Source organism: Nyctereutes procyonoides, unplaced genomic scaffold (assembly GCF_905146905.1).
Source record: "Nyctereutes procyonoides isolate TBG_1078 unplaced genomic scaffold, NYPRO_anot_genome, whole genome shotgun sequence".
Lineage (NCBI taxonomy): Eukaryota > Metazoa > Chordata > Mammalia > Carnivora > Canidae > Nyctereutes > Nyctereutes procyonoides.
Genome location: NW_026575052.1, coordinates 25,846,334 through 25,863,489, shown reverse-complemented (window position 1 = coordinate 25,863,489; position 17,156 = coordinate 25,846,334). Strand labels below are relative to the sequence as shown.

The 17,156-nt window shown below is 43.3% G+C and overlaps 1 protein-coding gene across 1 annotated transcript in view; it reads left to right on the top strand.

Moving 5' to 3' along the window:
- The first annotated feature begins 2,948 nt into the window (after nt 1-2,948).
- Nucleotides 2,949-17,156, top strand: part of AMFR (autocrine motility factor receptor) — a 44,286-nt gene continuing 30,078 nt past the window's right edge. The window contains exons 1-3 of the mRNA XM_055331962.1: nt 2,949-3,317; nt 12,753-12,845; nt 16,004-16,168. Of these exons, the coding sequence (XP_055187937.1) occupies nt 3,063-3,317; nt 12,753-12,845; nt 16,004-16,168 (513 nt within the window). The 5' untranslated portion in view covers nt 2,949-3,062. The remainder of the gene's footprint in view (nt 3,318-12,752; nt 12,846-16,003; nt 16,169-17,156) is intronic.

Below are 17,156 nucleotides of genomic sequence, written 5' to 3'. Positions count from 1 at the left end.
TGCACAGTTCTTTTTCAGTGGTGTTGGCCAGGGGCCATTAGGTAAGAGACAACTTGATAGAATAGCGAAGGCCTGAAGAACCGAGGCATTGATGTTGCCCTCTCCTGCTGGCACTTCCCCGATGTGTGTTAGTAGGGGTCTTAGGCAGATCTAGTTTCCTGCACTGTGAAGGGGTCCCTGAATTTGCAACCTGAAGACTGGGATTTAGAAGCTGCCGCAGAATTTTGCTAACTGTATGTTGTGGTATCATGGGGGGGGGAGGGGGAGGGAGTCTATTTCCCCATCTATTAATCTCTGTTAGTTCCTTTAGGGTTTTTTTTCCTCAAACTTGCCTGGAAGTCATGATGTTCTGTGATACCATGCTTGCTGCTTATGTAATACTGTGTAATGTCATTTCAGCATCTTAAATAGAAGCAGTGTACCCAAAAGACAACAGATGTGTCATAAAACCACAGCCTTGAGGTTTTATATCTGAACAAAAGTCGAACAAAACCTGATAAAGTTGTTAAATTTCTCTGAGAATTTTACTAGTATATTTTATAGCAACTACCAAAAAGCTATGAAAAATTATTAAAGAAAAGCTTTTAAAAATTGAAATATGCCCATTAACTTTTTTCCCTACAACTTGAGTTGGTTAATGTTTTTCCCTCTGCTAGATTTAGTAGTGGAACACATTGGTCCAACTAATGAAACAACAGAGTTCTCTGTGGGAGTACATTTAAGGTTATTGGTTAGATAATGAAATTCAGTTTCCAGGATTTTGAGGATCTTCAAGAACAACAAACTACTCAGCCTTTCTCAAAGGATGGTGAAAATCAAATGAAGTCATAGAATATGAAAGGATGTCAGATATTTAAAAAGTATAGCAATAATGTATCTAGGTGTGACTCAATCTATACAAACTGGTTTGTCTGAAATGATAATTAAAAAAAAAAATCCTTTAAATCAAGCCAAATCAGAGGCACCATTCTATAGAGAAGGCAGAAAATTCAGTTTCTCAGTCATCATTAGGAGACTTTGGGGCCTGCTCAAAGTTTCTGAGGAATCCAGAAAGCATAAATGGTACTCTGAAACGAGGGTGAGAGTGCAGAGAGCTCTAGCTTCCATCGTGGACTCTACAGATTTTCTTGTCTAAGCTGGACCAGCCTTTTAAGGTCTGGTATGCTTACCTTCCTGCCACATTTGAGCCTTAAGACTCAAGTGATTAAGATAGTCCCTTTACCTATGTCCAGGCTTCCTGGGCTCACTTAAATATTAATTCCTCTGTGTCTTGCCTCCTCCCCTGGTCCTTTGATGGAGTAGAATACAATGCAAAAAAAAAAAAAAAAAAACCAAACAAACAGTAATTGCTTTTAGAAGGTGAGTTTTGACCATGCTAAAAAAAAAAAAAAATTCAGAGGATTTCCTGAGTGGCTTAGTTAATAAGCATCCAACTCTTGATCTCAGCTCCAGGGTCTCCATCTCAGGGTCAGGAGATCAAACTCCACGTTGGGCTCCATGCTGAGTGTGGAGCCTATTAAAAAAAAAAAAAAAAAAAGTGTAAGTAACCACATCCCGGTCTCCAAAGCCAAATTGTTTTGTTCCATCACAGGCCCTTGAATAGGATGTTTCTAAAAATTCCAAAGTGGATGGTAATAACTTCGAGAAATCTTTGTTTTCTAATTAATAGCCTTTTAGAATATTAGGGATGACAGAGACTTGAAAATGGCTTAGTCCTTTTCTTTTGAAAGTTTGTAAGCTTGAACATATTTACTGAGCACCTACTCTGGAGCATGTGCAGGCATAATTCAAGCTCACTTTTTTGGAGTAGCGTTTTTTTTTTTTTTTTTTTTGGTCAGAGCTTAATGAAAGTGCACAATAAAATGATCTTTACTAAATTCAGAGTTGTGGAGCTGTCAACACAATTTAAAAAAAAAATCCATATTTAGCTTTTACCCTCCACCGCCCACCCCCATCCACCCCAGCAACCATTAATTTGCTTTCTGGGTCTGTATATGTATTTGCCCATTCCGGATGTTTGGTATAAATGGAACCACAATGTGTGGCCTTTTGTATCCGGCTGCTTTCACTTAGCATGTTCAAGGTTTCTCCATGTTGTAGCATGTGTCCTGTGAGTACTTGTTTTCATGTCTGAATAATGGTCCGTTGTATGGATTGTATTTTGCCCATACATCACTTGAGAGCCATGACTTGTTTCCACCCTCGGCTATTTATTATGAATAAGGCTGCTATCAACACTTGGGTACAACTTTTGCGTGGAGTTCTGTTTTCATTTCTCTTGGGTATGTCTAGTCGTGGGATCGTGAAGTCAAGGGGTCACTCGTGTGTTTGAGGAACTAACAATTTTCCAAAGAAGCTGCACTATCTTATATACCTACCTGGTGAGTGACGGGACACATTTTCATTTCCTGCTAAAAATCAAGGTCCGTTTTAGACGCTGCTCCAGGCCGTTAGTGAACAACAGAAACTCAGGTAACCTTCCTGGCTGTTGATTCAAGGCTGATTCAATTCAAGGCTGTGGATTAACGATCCTCTTTCTGAGGGCCGAGCCTGTTCGTCCCTCCGCAGCATCTCTGACCGCCAGGGAGCTGCTAGGCCCGCAGGTGTGCACGGGCGGCGGGTGCGGCCCCAGGCCGGGTGGCGCTTGGGCTCGGCGGCTCGGCGGCTCGGCCCGCGGGGGCCCCGGGAGGGCGCTGACCCGGCGGGGCGGGGCGGGGCGGGGCGGGGCTGCCGGCGGCGCGACTGCTGGGGGCGGGGGCTGGGGGCGGGGGCCGGGGCCGGAGGCCGCGCCCCCGCGCCCGTCCCGCCCGCGCCCGGCTGGGGTGGGGGGGCCCGCCCCGAGCCCGCCGAGGCTCTTCCGCGCCGGCAGGGGCAGCAGCGGGAGCGGCGCGGGGCGGAGCGGCGCGAGCGGCCAGGAGCGGCCCGGCCCGGCGCGGCGCGGCGGCGGCGGCGGCGGCGGCGGCGGCGGCGACGCCAGAGCCCGAGGGCGCCGTTCGCGAGGCCGCCGCGGGGCCCGGCCGCGGCTCGGGGAGGCCTGGGGCCTGGAGGCCGCCGCTGCCGCCATGCCGCTGCTCTTCCTGGAGCGCTTCCCCTGGCCCAGCCTCCGCACCTACACGGGCCTCAGCGGCCTGGCCCTGCTCGGCACCATCGTCAGCGCCTACCGCGCCCTCAGCCAGCCCGAGGCCGAGCCGGGGGAGCCGGAGCCGCCAACCGCCCCGCTGCAGGCGGAGCTGGCCGTGCCCGCGCGGCCCGGCGCCGGCGGCCCCCGCGCCCGCGACGTGGCCCAGTACCTGCTCTCCGACAGCCTGTTCGTGTGGGTGAGCGACGCTGCCCGGGCCGCGGCGGAGCGGGCCGGCGGGGCGGGGGCCGCCGTGGCGCCCATTATGCGCGGGGGGCGTGGCTGGGCCGGGGTCGCCGCCCCGGGGCCCGCGGCGCGCGGCCTGGGGGGCGGGGGGGGGTCGCCCGGGCCCCGGGACCCCGCGTCCGGCGGCCGCGGAGCCGCGGAGCCGCGGAGCCGCGGAGAGGCTCCCGGCTGGGCCCGCGGGGCGCGGAGTCGGACGCACCGGGCTGTGCTGGGACGCCCCCGAGGGCCCCGGCCATGTCCCGTAACTTTTCTCTTCCTTTGCTGTTTTGTTTTCGTTTTTGTTTCTCCCCTTGCCGTCGAGCGCGGGAGTGCCTGGCCGGGTCCGGCGCGCCTGCAGGCCGTGCTGCCTTTCCCGTTGCCTTTCCCGGGTGGCTTAGGCGGTTTCCCTGGATGTCTGAGGGCGGGCGAACAGCGGCGGCCGGAGCAGCCTCCTGCTTCGCGCCCCGGGCCTTCTCCCTCCCGTGGCCCACTCTGCCGCGGCGTCTGCAGTTCGTCTGCCAGCGCGAGATAAGCAGCACCTACAAGGCATAGGTGCTGGCTGCGCCCCTTAGGACAGATCCTGCCAGGCTGGGCAGACCAACACGGTTTCGGCTAAAGAACTTTGTTTGCTTCCACCTTTTGGCCTTGAATGCCGCGTAGGTACACGTGCGCGCGCACACACGGGTCAGAAAAGTGGAGCCAGGATTTAAGTCTGTCACTTGGGTTTGCCGCGGTGTCTTGGGGCTTGTCTTCTCCTACAGTTCTCATTTGGGGTTAAGAGTAGGCTGTAAATGACTAACATTAATATTCCAAGGAGCGAGGATGATATACGACTCATTTGTTGTAATTAATCCCACTGTGCTTCACCAGGAAGCTGTGGGATTTATGAACTCGGTGGGCTGTGGATTCAGTCTCTTGGTCCTTCTGATGGAGAGATTAGTAGCAGGCAGTGAAGGGTGAAGTTTTATTCCTTCCAGGCTGAGCACTTGCCACTTGGTACTGTGTAAACAGTAGGGGAGAAGAAGAGAAAGAACTCCTCTTTTGTCTTCTCGCCAATCTATTTTTTTCATTTGAGTTAGCAGGTAAACAACTTAAAGTGATGTGAAGAGTGTTTCTGCCAAATGTGAAGATTATAACGTATTCTTTGATGTATAAGTACAAGATCTAAATAAGCCTTTGAGGCAGAACCACTATAGAATTGAACTACTATTGTTTAGTGAACTTACACACACACACACGCACCCCCCCCCCCCGGGAGTTTTTTGTTTTTGTTTTTACCAAACCCTTGTTCAAATTCCAAGGTTAACACTTTTCATAAAACACTACAAAAAGCCTGTTGATTTTCCTGCAAAAAAATACTTCTTTTCAGAAAATTTACATTTCCCTCCAGTTTTTTCTTTAGCGATCTTACCTAAAAGCAGGTTTCACATTTCTTCCTGATCTGTCGATTGTTTTCATTTTTCAGGTGATCTTACTGTTTTTCTAACCTCCTTCCTGGTGGTTCTCACTTTCATGGCAACCTGCCTTGGTTTCTCAGACCCTCCACGTGTGCTCTGTAAGCTTTCCTCATCGCCCATGGCATAGTCTCTGCTTTAGTAGCTGAGCAGGAGTCACATCTCAAAAGCCTGTTTCCTTAGCCTGACGGCATGATTGAGTGAATATTTATGGTGGGGCCTTGGTCAAAATGGATCCCTTTGGCACCCTGCCCAAAGACATTCAGATTCAATTTTTAAAAAACCAAGCAAGACGAAACAAAAACGGATCTTTCCGCCAATTTGCAAATCATGATAGCTGTTATTCGGCATATTGGAATCTTTTAAAACTTACCTTTGTAGATCACAATTTAAATTAATGTAGGTCTGATAGCATCTCAGGAGGTTTTGATTAATATAAACTCAAACCCTTTCAGAGCTACCATTTAGGGGTACTCTGGAGGGCATAGCTGTGAACCCTTTCCCCTGACCCTCAAATCCATATACACATAAAGCAAAATTTGATAAGTGATGATAGATGTATAAAGAAAATAGCAGAGTCTGGAAGAAAGAGGAAGTGATGCCTAGGGGAAGAATGCATGAAAGATGGTATTTATACCCAGCCTTGGGAGGTGAGAAGGATCTCAGCAAGTAGCATGGTGTACTGCATGTGGAGAAGACAGCAGCATGTGAAGTTCAGACAGTGTATGAAAGGTGGTGCAGGGCCTATGCAGAGCGGCCCATACACTGGGCTCTTAATATATATATTTTTTAATTATTTATTTATGATAGTCACACAGAGAGAGAGAGAGGCAGAGACACAGGCAGAGGGAGAAGCAGGCTCCATGCACTGGGAGCCCGACGTGGGATTCGATCCCGGGTCTCCAGGATCGCGCCCTGGGCCAAAGGCAGGCGCTAAACCGCTGCGCCACCCAGGGATCCCCACTGGGCTCTTAAATTACAACTCCGTTGGGTGCTATGATTGAGTGAGGTTGGGAAGGTAAAAGTGAGATCCAGGAGTCCCAGGAGGTGAAGGAAGTGACCAACCCCTGTAACGGTGTATTTCTCAGAATGGCAACCTGGTACTAGAAAAATGTAGTTTCTCAGATTCTATCCAGGGTTCAATTCAAGGGGAGGGGCAGAGCCTTGGAATCTTCATTTTGACAAATGTCCCAAGTGATTTTTTTAGGCACATTGGTGGTTGAGAAATGGATTAGGGAGGATAGGATGTGGGGTGAGGGTCAGATTATGTACATCTTGACTGCCCTGCTAAGGAGTATGGACATCATTTTGTGGGCCATAGGGTTTAAGTGGGAGGGGAGGAGAGCCTGTCATGATGATACGTTTTCCTCAGGGGGCACCTTTGGCAGCAGTGGTGAGGAGGGATTATGTAAATGGGAAGAGGCCAGGAGATGTGAATTAAGACCTCCCCAAAGGAGGTCTCTCCAAGTGGCCCCCTTGGTGTGGGTGTTGAGAATAGGTTGGAGCGGAGGCTCCAGGGTTCTCACACTAGTAGATCCCCACATTTGATGTGATCACTTGTTTCTTCATGTCTTTCTAGAACTTTCATTCTAAAGTTTCATACGGGATTAGGTTTTGTTGCTCATTTCTAGTTTTAAATTCTTTTTTTTTTTTTTTTAATTTTTACTTATTTATGATAGTCACACAGGGAGAGAGAGAGAGAGGCAGAGACACAGGCAGAGAGAGAAGCAGGCTCCATGCACCGGGAGCCCGACGTGGGATTCGATCCCGAGTTTCCAGGATCGCGCCCTGGGCCAAAGGCAGGCGCCAAACCGCTGCGCCACCCAGGGATCCCTCTAGTTTTATTTTACACTTTTCAGATGTTACTTGCGTTAAAGTACCTCTTGATCCAATCTATAATATTGTTTTGAATTGTACAGGTGTATTTGGCTTTTGCACGTCTTTATTCTTGTTATTTTCATTACTGTCTCCTTTCTGTTCCTCTCCCTCCCCTATTTTTTTACAGACTTGCTTCTAAAATTTTTTTTTAATTTTTATTTATTTATTAATTTTTTTTTATTTTTATGATAGTCACAGAGAGAGAGAGAGAGAGAGAGAGAGAGGCAGAGACACAGGCAGAGGGAGAAGCAGGCCGGGAGCCCGACGTGGGATTCGATCCCGGGTCTCCAGGATCGCGCCCTGGGCCAAAGGCAGGCACCAAACCGCTGTGCCACCCAGGGATCCCTGCTTCTAAAATTTTTAAAGAGCAGGACATGGTAAAATGGAGAAATGGGAATACGAAATAAGTGTTAAAGTTCTGGGTTAGTTTATGCAAATCAAGTTATTTAAATAGAAGTCTCTAGGGGGGAAAAATCACCAAAAATGAAAATGGAGAAAAGTGAACTGACCATTTAGAGCAGGGATGGGCAAACTAGTGGCCTATTTGGCCTGGCCTATTTTGTACAGTCTGTTAGCTAATGATGGTTTTTATATTTTTTAAGTTCTTTTTCTTAAGAGGAAGACTTTGTGACAGCGTATGGCCTACTGAGCCTAAAATATTTATTATCTGATAGCCCATTAGAGAAAAATGGCTGACTTCTGCTTTAAAGAGCTCATCTTCATATAATTACGAAACTTCAGAATTAAAAGTAATTTACTAGGTTTGAGTCTATATAAGTTGAATATTCCAAAGAAGTAGAGAGAAAAATATTGGCTTTAGAAATGTTGGGGCAGCTAAAGAGAAAGACTACGTTTCTAAATAATAGGATATGAGCCTAAATAAACAACTTGAAAATATAGGAAATATCCTCAGGTGAGGGGGAAAGAGACCATTTGATTGCTTGCTAAGTGCATGCTGAGTGCTCTGTATACATAAACTCACTTATTTCCTTGATATTGTGAAAAGAGGAATCTGATCATCCATGTAATGGGGGGGTATGCATCTTCGCATTTCATTTTTTTGTTTTTTAAGATTTATTTATTTGAGAGAGAGAGCAGGAATGTGAGAGTAGGAGTAGTGTGGGGGTGGGGGACGGAGGGAGAGGGAGAGCGAGTCTCAAGCTGACTCTGCACTGAGCGTGGAGCTGGACTCAGGGCTCAGTCTCACGACCCTGAGATCATGACCCAAGCCAAAACCAAGAGTCTGAGGCTCACCACCAAGGGTGCCCCTTTATTGAATTTTATGCTTGTTAGAGCCTGCAGAGAGATAACATATTCCAGTTGTTCTTACAGGGAAGAGACAGACAAATGGTGTGGAGATGGGGGTTAGTGCTGGTGTTAAATAGGAGACTAAGAAATACCATATTGATCCAGTCCTTGGGACAGTTCCTGATAGTAGAACCACATTTCATCACAAACTCATAAATAACACCCCATTGTGGCCAGCATTTTACAGGATCAAAAATACCTCCAGGGTTACATAGTGATAAATGTGGCTAAGCTGTTTAAGAGAGTTATCACTCTTTCCTCTTTTCCTCTCAGGCTAAACTGTTTTATAATTTAGTTTCTGTTGTTTTCAAGTAGCACAGTAGAACCATTCTGGGAGGGAAATTTTCTTACAGGGCCTTAAAGGGAATTACTTCAAGCCTGATTAAGTAGAGGTTCCTTGGGTCACTATTATCTGATGTTTTCTGTTCTAGGCTACTCAGGCATAAACAAAACCTGTTTCTGTTTTGTGAAGGCTAAATCCAAAAGAAAGATTTTCTGTGAGGTCTTAAAAATACTATTTAATTTTTTACACTGCATTAGATATGAGAAACTCTTCTGAAGTATTTTAATACAATAGAAACACCATATAACAGGATCACTGAGGCCACCCAGTTTGGGTTTTACCTAGTTATCAGTCTCCTATCATGATAGGAAAAATAAATGTGGAACTTTAGAACTGGTCAGAAAGTTCAGTGGACTCTAAACTTTAGAAAAATTAATTAAAAGAAATAACACATGATCATGGTACAGAAGTTAAAAATGACACAAGTGACGTATAGTGAAGAGTAAATTTGCTTCCCTTTCCCAGAAGTGGCCATTACCATGTGCTTGTAAGTAATGCTGGTGTTGAATAGGAGACTAAGAAACATCCAGGTTGATCAAGTCCTTGACACTGTCCACATCTACAATGATACGAAGGCGTCTGTGTGTACGGATGCATACCCTTTCTCTTTTGCATACAGGGTAGCATGGTAATGGCATTTCTACACCTTGCTTTTTTTTCAGTGAACAAATGATCTGGAAGGTTCCAGACAATGCTAGTAAGTAGCAAAGCTGTTGAGTTAATTTTCTCAGCTTCATGGTATTCCACTGAGTGACTGTTTTGCAGTTTATTGAACTTGTCTCTCTGGGGGAACATTTACTTTTTCTCCATTTTTCTGCCATTAGTGAACAGTGCTCCAGTGAACCCCTTATCTTTACATTTAAGTTTGGATTCTACCTGCAAGGAAAAACTAGCAGTTGCATAGAACAGAAAAAATGAAGTTAGTACTTTTAGTGTGGTCTGTGTGGATAAAGTGGTGGTTCAGACCAGGCTTGCTGGAGATGAGCCTCATTTTGATTATTGAAGGTTTCCTGGTTCTGTGGATTTACACATCTAGGCTAAAGTGTGGTTTCTATAAGAATATTACTGGTGACCCTATGGGATCTGATTTGGGATTTGCTTTAATATATATATATATATATATATATATATATATATATATATATATATTTATTTATTTAATTTTTTAGAATGAAATATTTTACTTCAGTTAGAAAATAACACTTATCCCCAGTAGAAAGAAGTATTCATTTATTTATCTTTCTCTCCTATTCAGAGGCCCAGAAACACAATTTTATACAGTGTGAAATTTAGCAAATGCTCACACATAGGTAAAAAAAAATTTTGTACAAGTTTTTTTTTTTAATTGAAGTATATAGTTGGTGGGATATACTTTTAAGTGAGGAATGCTACAATTATGTTTTTTCCATATTTGCAATTTTTCAAGGCTTTGTCAGTTTTAAAGTTCAGAATTTATCATATATTAAACCATTTTTCTATAAATAGACATAGAAAAAAAGTTATTAATAATCCTGAAAGTGTTTTTAAAAACACTTTGTTCATCATCTTAAAATAATTTTTAGTTGCTTCCAATTCTGTGTAGCTCTAGCTTTCATATAAAGTTCACAAAAGGTTAGCTCTTTTTTACATAAATTCCCTTTCTAATATCAGTATATTTTCTCAAGCTTTTTTTCTTTCTTACCTTTGCTAATTTTTAAATCTTCCATTGAAATTAAAGTAAGAAATGTTTATGAGTGATGGGATTATGACAGACTTTCACTTAAAAAAATACAGATTTTTTTTTAAACTGCATTTTTGAACCTTAAGAAATGTAACTGAGAAATGATAAATAATACTTTACTTTTTGTTTTGTAACCCAAGATGCACAAGAATGTGCTTTTGGGTAGATCAATGATTAAGCCACCCCAAATTTACTTTCTTCTCCTGCATTGATTATGCTCCCAGCAACCTGCTTGGTGTGTTGTTAGATGCTTATCAAGTTCTGTGTCCTGTAGATACTAAAAGCTCTTTGAATGCAGGGTCCAGAGCTCCTTCATTTCTCTTAATCTCTCACAAGCCTTGAACAAGTTGGTGCTAAATGTGTGGACTTTATTTCCCTATTTCCAATGCCTACATGCAAAACCGGCAAGAATTCTTTTTAAAAATTGTGTTGTGATTTTAAAAATTGTGTTCAGGGGCACCTGGCTGGCTCAGTCGATAGATCATGTGACTCTTGATCCTCAGGGTTGTGAGGTCCTGGCCTCTGTTGGTGGTAGAGTTTACTTTAAAACAAAAAAAATTCTGCTCAGCTAGGAGAGGTGGCCCTGAAGGGTTGTGGTTGTGATTTTGTCTGATGAAATTTTCCTGACTGAAGTTCCCATTGGCTGGTTTAGAACATAGTGAAAATGAACCTTTTTCACATCTATTTCATCTCCTTAAAAATTAATATTCTAAGCTATTTGTTGGACTGTTTCAAATAGGGCTGTTCTACAGGGAGTCACAAGTTAGGGATATAGGATGTTTTCGGTAACTTGTTTTTTTTTTTTCCTGATTATTTGCAGGATTTAATTACCAGAACAGTTTCAGATGAACTTTTTTTTTTTAATTCTTTAAAAATGTATCACATTTCCTTATCCCATTAGGCAGAATAGGACTAAACCTAATTTAATCTTGTAATGAATCAGGGCTGCCAAAGCGGATGGGATGAGATACTAAGGGGGATCTGACATCTTTTTTTTTTTTTTTCCTTCCACAATATGATTTGCTTCTTTTAAGAGCAGAGGGAAGAATGACCCAGGAAGAAGAATGTGGCAACCTTCTTGTAAAGTTAGTGAATCAAAGCTTGAGACAGTCTACGTTGAGTTGGGGTTCATTTCCATTTGCTCTCAATAAAAGTCATGTTTACTGTCTTTATCAAGGTCTTTTATGGCTTTTGGGGTCATGGAGAGTTTTATTTTTTTAAAGGTTTTATTTATTTATTCATGAGAGATGCAGAGAGAGAGGCAGAGACACAGAGGGAGAAGCAGGCTCCATGTAGGGAGCCTGATGTGGGACTCGATCCCCAGACCCGGGATCATGACTTGAGCTGAAGGCAAATGCTCAACCGCTGAGCTACCCTCATGTCCCTCAAGCAGAGGTTTTTTTTTTTTTTTTTTTTTTTTTTTAATTTATTTGATAGTCACAGAGAGAGAGAGAGAGAGGCAGAGACACAGGCAGAGGGAGAAGCAGGCTCCATGCACCGGGAGCCTGATGTGGGATTCGATCCCGGGTCTCCAGGATCGCGCCCTGGGCCAAAGGCAGGCGCCAAACCGCTGCGCCACCCAGGGATCCCCTCAAGCAGAGTTTTAAAAATCATTTGAGCATCAGTGATAAGATGTGCCCCACTAGCATCTTGGTCAAGGGCAGCCCCCTCTTTCATTTTGTGTTAGATTTGCTGTTTAGGTATTGGGGTATCCATATCTTAATAATCTAAGGAAAGAGATTTCCCACCTCCTGTTGAAGAAGGCCTTGGTTTTACATTGGTGGCTCCTGGTTGCATTCCAGTTCTCAGATACCCCTTCTTCCTTCTTTCTGGTTTCTCAATTCCATTTACCTCTGATGCCCCAGAATCTTTACATGAAGGCCAACACTGAGCGTGGAGGACATTTATCTTTTGACTGGCAGATTGTCCCATTGTAGTGCTCGTGCGTGCATGTTTGTGTGTGTGTATGTATGTATTGGGGGTGCTTAGTTTTTTATGGTCTTAGGGCTTTTATGTGACCATCAACCTCACCTGCTATTTGTTTGGCAGGGCAGAGTAGGATATTTGGATGCTGGATTTTACTTCATGATAACTTCAACTTCTAGAAAAGTTTTATTCAAGGCTATTAAAATCTAAATGTAGGAATGATGTCCCTAGGAGATATCTGTGGCTTGCAAGGTGCATACAGTTCTGTACATTCAGTACAAAGTTTACATACAGTTCAGTAAAGGCTGAAAGGGAAGGTGGCCTGCTGGATGGTACATATTGGAACAGGGCTTGGTGAATTAAATGGTAAGCTGATACCTCTCCTTCCCACTCCTCATCTCTCCTCCACACATAAAAGTGTGCCCCTTCAAATATTACTTAAACTGGAGAGGCTCAGTCATTAGGAATGATTGCTGAATTCTTAATACAAAATTTTTATAAAAGATTTTATTTGAGAGAGAACGAGAAAGCGTGAGTGAGAGAGAGCACATACACAAGCAGGGAGAGGGGCTGAGGGAGAGGGAGAAGCAGACTGCCGGATGAGCAGGAAGCCTGACAAGACATGGGGCTCCATCCCGGGATCCTGGGATCAAGACCTAAGCCGAAGGCAGATGCTTAACTGACTGAGCCACCCAGGCGCCCCTCTAATACGAAATTTTTAGAGCTGCTTTTACTTTTCAATAGGAGGAAATAAACTTTGTTTCTTTGGTTTGTAAACAGGTTCTAGTAAATACTGCATGCTGTGTTTTGATGCTGGTGGCTAAGCTAATCCAGTGTATTGTGTTTGGCCCTCTTCGAGTGAGTGAGAGGCAGGTAAGTCCAAGGCTAAGCCTGATTTTAGTGACCAGATTTTTTTTTTTTTAACTTTGCATTTGGTATAATTTTAAACTTACAGAAAAGTTGCCTGAATACTCTGAAGAACTTCCATATACCCTGATCTAGATTCACAGTTGTTAACATTCTGTCCAATTTGCTTTCATATTTGCCTTTTATTTATATTTTACATATTTTTTGATCCATTTGAGAGTAAGTTGTGGGCATCCTACCCCCTATGTTACCAAATACTTCATTCAGTATGTGTTTCCCAAAATCAAGGATATTTTCTTATGTAACCATAGCACAATCATCAAAATCAGGAAACTTAGCATTGATGAAATACTTTCTGGAATCCATAGTCCATATTCAGTGTAGCCAGGTTGCCCCGAGACTGTTCTCTATAGCTGTTTTTCCCATGCCTTTCATATATGCAGTTTTTAAAGAAGCATAGAATTGCTTTAGTTTGAATAATAATAAATATCACTCTTTAGAATATAGGCCCTTTTCCAAAGGGATTACCAAGAGATTTAAATTTCTCCCTTTGGACAAGTCAATTAAGATCCATTGTTCTACAAGCAGAAAATTAGTTGACTTGTTTTTGTTTCAGGTGGGATAGTCGGACATTGGAACATTACTCCCAGAATGTACACGTATATGAGCAGGACGTGCTTTTAATAAAGAATATGCCACAAGCATACTGTACAGCTTGGCAGTCCCCCAAGAATTTTAGTGTAGAATATAGAATGGTGTGTTTAAAAATAAGAATTTAGAACTGGCCTTAAAACAACAACATACAAACAGAACTAGACTTGAGTTTATCTTATCCCAGTCATGAGACACAGGGACCTGCTACTTTGAACTTCTATTGGCCTCACTCCTTACCTACCCTTTCAACCCAAGTCCTGTTATTGGAGCAGCTGAGGTCCTAGTTCAGAGCTAAAACAAGGCTACTCTGGTTGAGTCCTTGGATGCTCTTATGAGCAGGACTCTGTGTGTTCTCCCAGAGAATTTTCATTAGTGAGTATTCAGTACTTTCTCCAAAATGTCAACTCCAGGGGTCTCCTAGGAAGCATCAGTGGGAGGTTGTTTTGGGGTAGGATACAGGCTCCTTTTGATGCTTCTCTCTTTGTGAAGAAAAACTTCTGGCTTGTGGGCCAGAAAATGATCAGGCCCGGCAAGCCATCTCCTTGCTGGTGGCTTGATCTGGCACCAGTGGGCCTTAATCTACTGCTTTCATTTTTCTGAAATGATAAATAGCAGTTCAAAATTTACAGAGAACATTACCTTGGAACATTACAGAGATTTTTACCATGGCTATGGAAGAAGGCACGTCTGTTACTTTATTTTCAGTTTTTCAGTACAGATCACATCTTTCACTTATTTATTTATTTAAAACTTGTTGTTCAAGTATAGTTGATGCGGTGTTACATTAGTTTCAGCTATGCCACACAGTGATTCAGCAGCTCTATACACTTATTCTGTGCTCACCACCGTGATGACTTTTTTTTTTTTTTTTTTGGATGAATGTCATTCAGTGGCATGTATAAAGCCTGGGTTTGAGTTAGAATGCTGCAGAATTGACATGGGTTTGCTCTGTGGGTGATTCAAGAAAGCTCAAGAGTCATGCTGGAGGCAGAGACATTGAATACTGAAAATGGGATAAAAATAAAACTGTTCAGTGGAGGTTTAGAAGAAGGAATTCTTTTTTATAGCATGTAGTACCTACTATGGCACATATCCAAACATTGTACGTATATTAGCTTATTTAGCTCCTTCAACAATTCTATGAGGCAGATACTGGGGTCATAAGGTCCATCTTCTAGATGGAGAGACCAAAGCATGAGAATGTTAAGTGACTTATCCTAAGTTGCACAGCAAATACATGGTAGAGTGAAGATTCAAAACCCAGGCACAAAATGTCGGGTTCGCCTTGTACTTTACCTGTCCCAGATCTGAAAACAGGCACTCACCAAAGATTCCTAGTCCCATTTGTTCTTTGTGTAAATGGTGTACGGTCAGTACAGTGTGTAAAAGTTCTCAAAATAATCTTATCTTTCAGTAGTCCTTCATTTTTTACACATTTAGGTTCAGTTATTTCTCTGATCAATTTTGCTTTTTTTCTGTTTTTTTTTTTAATTGGTGAAATATTTATATGGTTCAGAACTATTTCTGAAAATAGACTTAGAAGCCCTGTCCCATTCTTACCTCTTGACTCAGCTCCCACTCCTCCCACAGATGGTTCAATAGTATATTTTAGTATCTGTTGGATAGACTCTTCTCCTTGCCCTTTTTCTTCAGGGTAGTAAAGATGTTAAAAACTGGATATCCTCCGTGTAGGCAATGTACTCTCCCACTGCCCCTGGGAGAGGACATTTATACAGCTTCTCTGGAAACCAGGTGGGTGGTACTTATTAGAAATCATAAAAACATTCGTAACCTTTGATTCAGTAATGCTGAAGAAATAGCAACTCTGGCAGAGATATTCATTGCAACATTTTCTGAACAGAGAAAAATTAAAAAGAATTCCATTGTCCTTCTGCAACCACTAAAATGGTATATACACAAATTATTCACTGCTATTGGAAAGATTCTCACAATATGAGAAGTGAAATAAAGCAGTGTACAAAAATTAAGGTTTTGCACATTAGGAAGACAAGAAAAATACATAAAAATGTTAAGGCATCATTTTTATCTTATCAATTACAGGCTGGCAAATGAGCATAGGTTATTTTTTCATCAGAAAGATCTTTAAGAAAAAAAGAACTTATTTTTTTTCTGTTGTCTGTTTTAAGAATCCAGAGAGCAGAATTATTAAAAATACTTGTAGCAGTATCACCAGTTTTTAGATTTTGTGTTCGAAGTATTTGTATTACCCCTAATATGCAAGGTACTAGACTACTGTCACTCCCCCTTTGGTGGCTCAAATTTTATAACTGACTGAGGGTTACAATCTAGAGTCTACACATTACTTTCTAGGTGTCTTATCTTTATTCTTCAGAGAGTTTATTTTTGTCTTTACCTTCTAATGTCTTGCAAACAAATGTTAGCTGACCGTAGAATATTTTCTACAGGGCAGCACATTTTTGTTGTGTTATCTTCTCTTAAATAGGTTAGATGTAATAGTACTAAACCTTTATAAATATTTGTCTTTGCAGCACCTCAAAGACAAGTTCTGGAATTTTATTTTCTACAAGTTCATTTTCATTTTTGGTGTGCTGAATGTGCAGACAGTGGAAGAGGTGGTCATGTGGTGCCTCTGGTTTGCTGGACTTGTATTTCTACATCTGATGGTTCAGCTCTGCAAGGACCGATTTGAATATGTGAGTTTTCAGCCAAGTCTTAGCCAAGCTCTTTGCTTAGTCACATGTTTGCGGAGCTTGCATTGTGTAAGATGAATGAGCCATAATGGGCAAGTCCCAGGTAGGTCTCCAGGGCAAGGCTCCTAGATCAGGTGGCTGCTGCCTATTTCTTGAGGAACTTCCTACAGCAGCCAAAGAACTCAGGGTCAGGGTCTCCTCAGGAGGTTCCCTTTCCCTCCACTGGCAGATTGCGTTCCAGCTCACATTCTGATCACTGCACGGGGAAAGCTTAGTGTCTAACCTGAATTAAAGCGGCTATCTTCCAGATATTTTCTGTTCTAGTCTCCTTCCATTGTTCTCTCTGATTCTTGGAGCCTTCTTTCTAACTAGTCTACACTGTTTCCACCCCTGGGCAAGGACTGAATTAGCCCTCTAGTGTCCCAAGGTCCTTCCCTGTCTGGGTACAAGATCTGCCTCTCAGCTTCAGATCAGCTGTGGGTGTGCACCCTCATTCTTCAGCGCACCCGGACTAACATCATGGGTCCTGGGGCAATGCACACCTACAGTTCTGCCCCTCAGTTACATGCCGCTCCCGGGCCTCATTTGCTCCCCCTTTCACTCGGTCCTGGGGGGACAGGTGGTGCCTGCACCTCTGTGTGATGTCATCTCAATCTGAAAGCTGCTCATCAGTCACCAGCAGGAGGGCCCAGCCTCCCTAATAGTTGTGTTACCTCCGCCCTCTTGCTCAGAGTCCCAGTCCTGGGCCTCCCCTTGTGCACTCTCAGTGGAGCATTGTGATAGCGGGAACTCTGCACCTGGATGACATTTTGGTTGTCTCAGCCTTAAACACCTTAGGAATGTTCTCCAAGGGACTTTTTGGGAGGAGGGGGAGAGCCAGTTGGAGAAAGAAACACAAAAGGACATGGTGCAGTCTGGAGTGCTAGCCAATGTTGAGAGAATTACATACCTTTGGAAAACTGCTTGGAGAGAGACTTATAATTCCACTAGT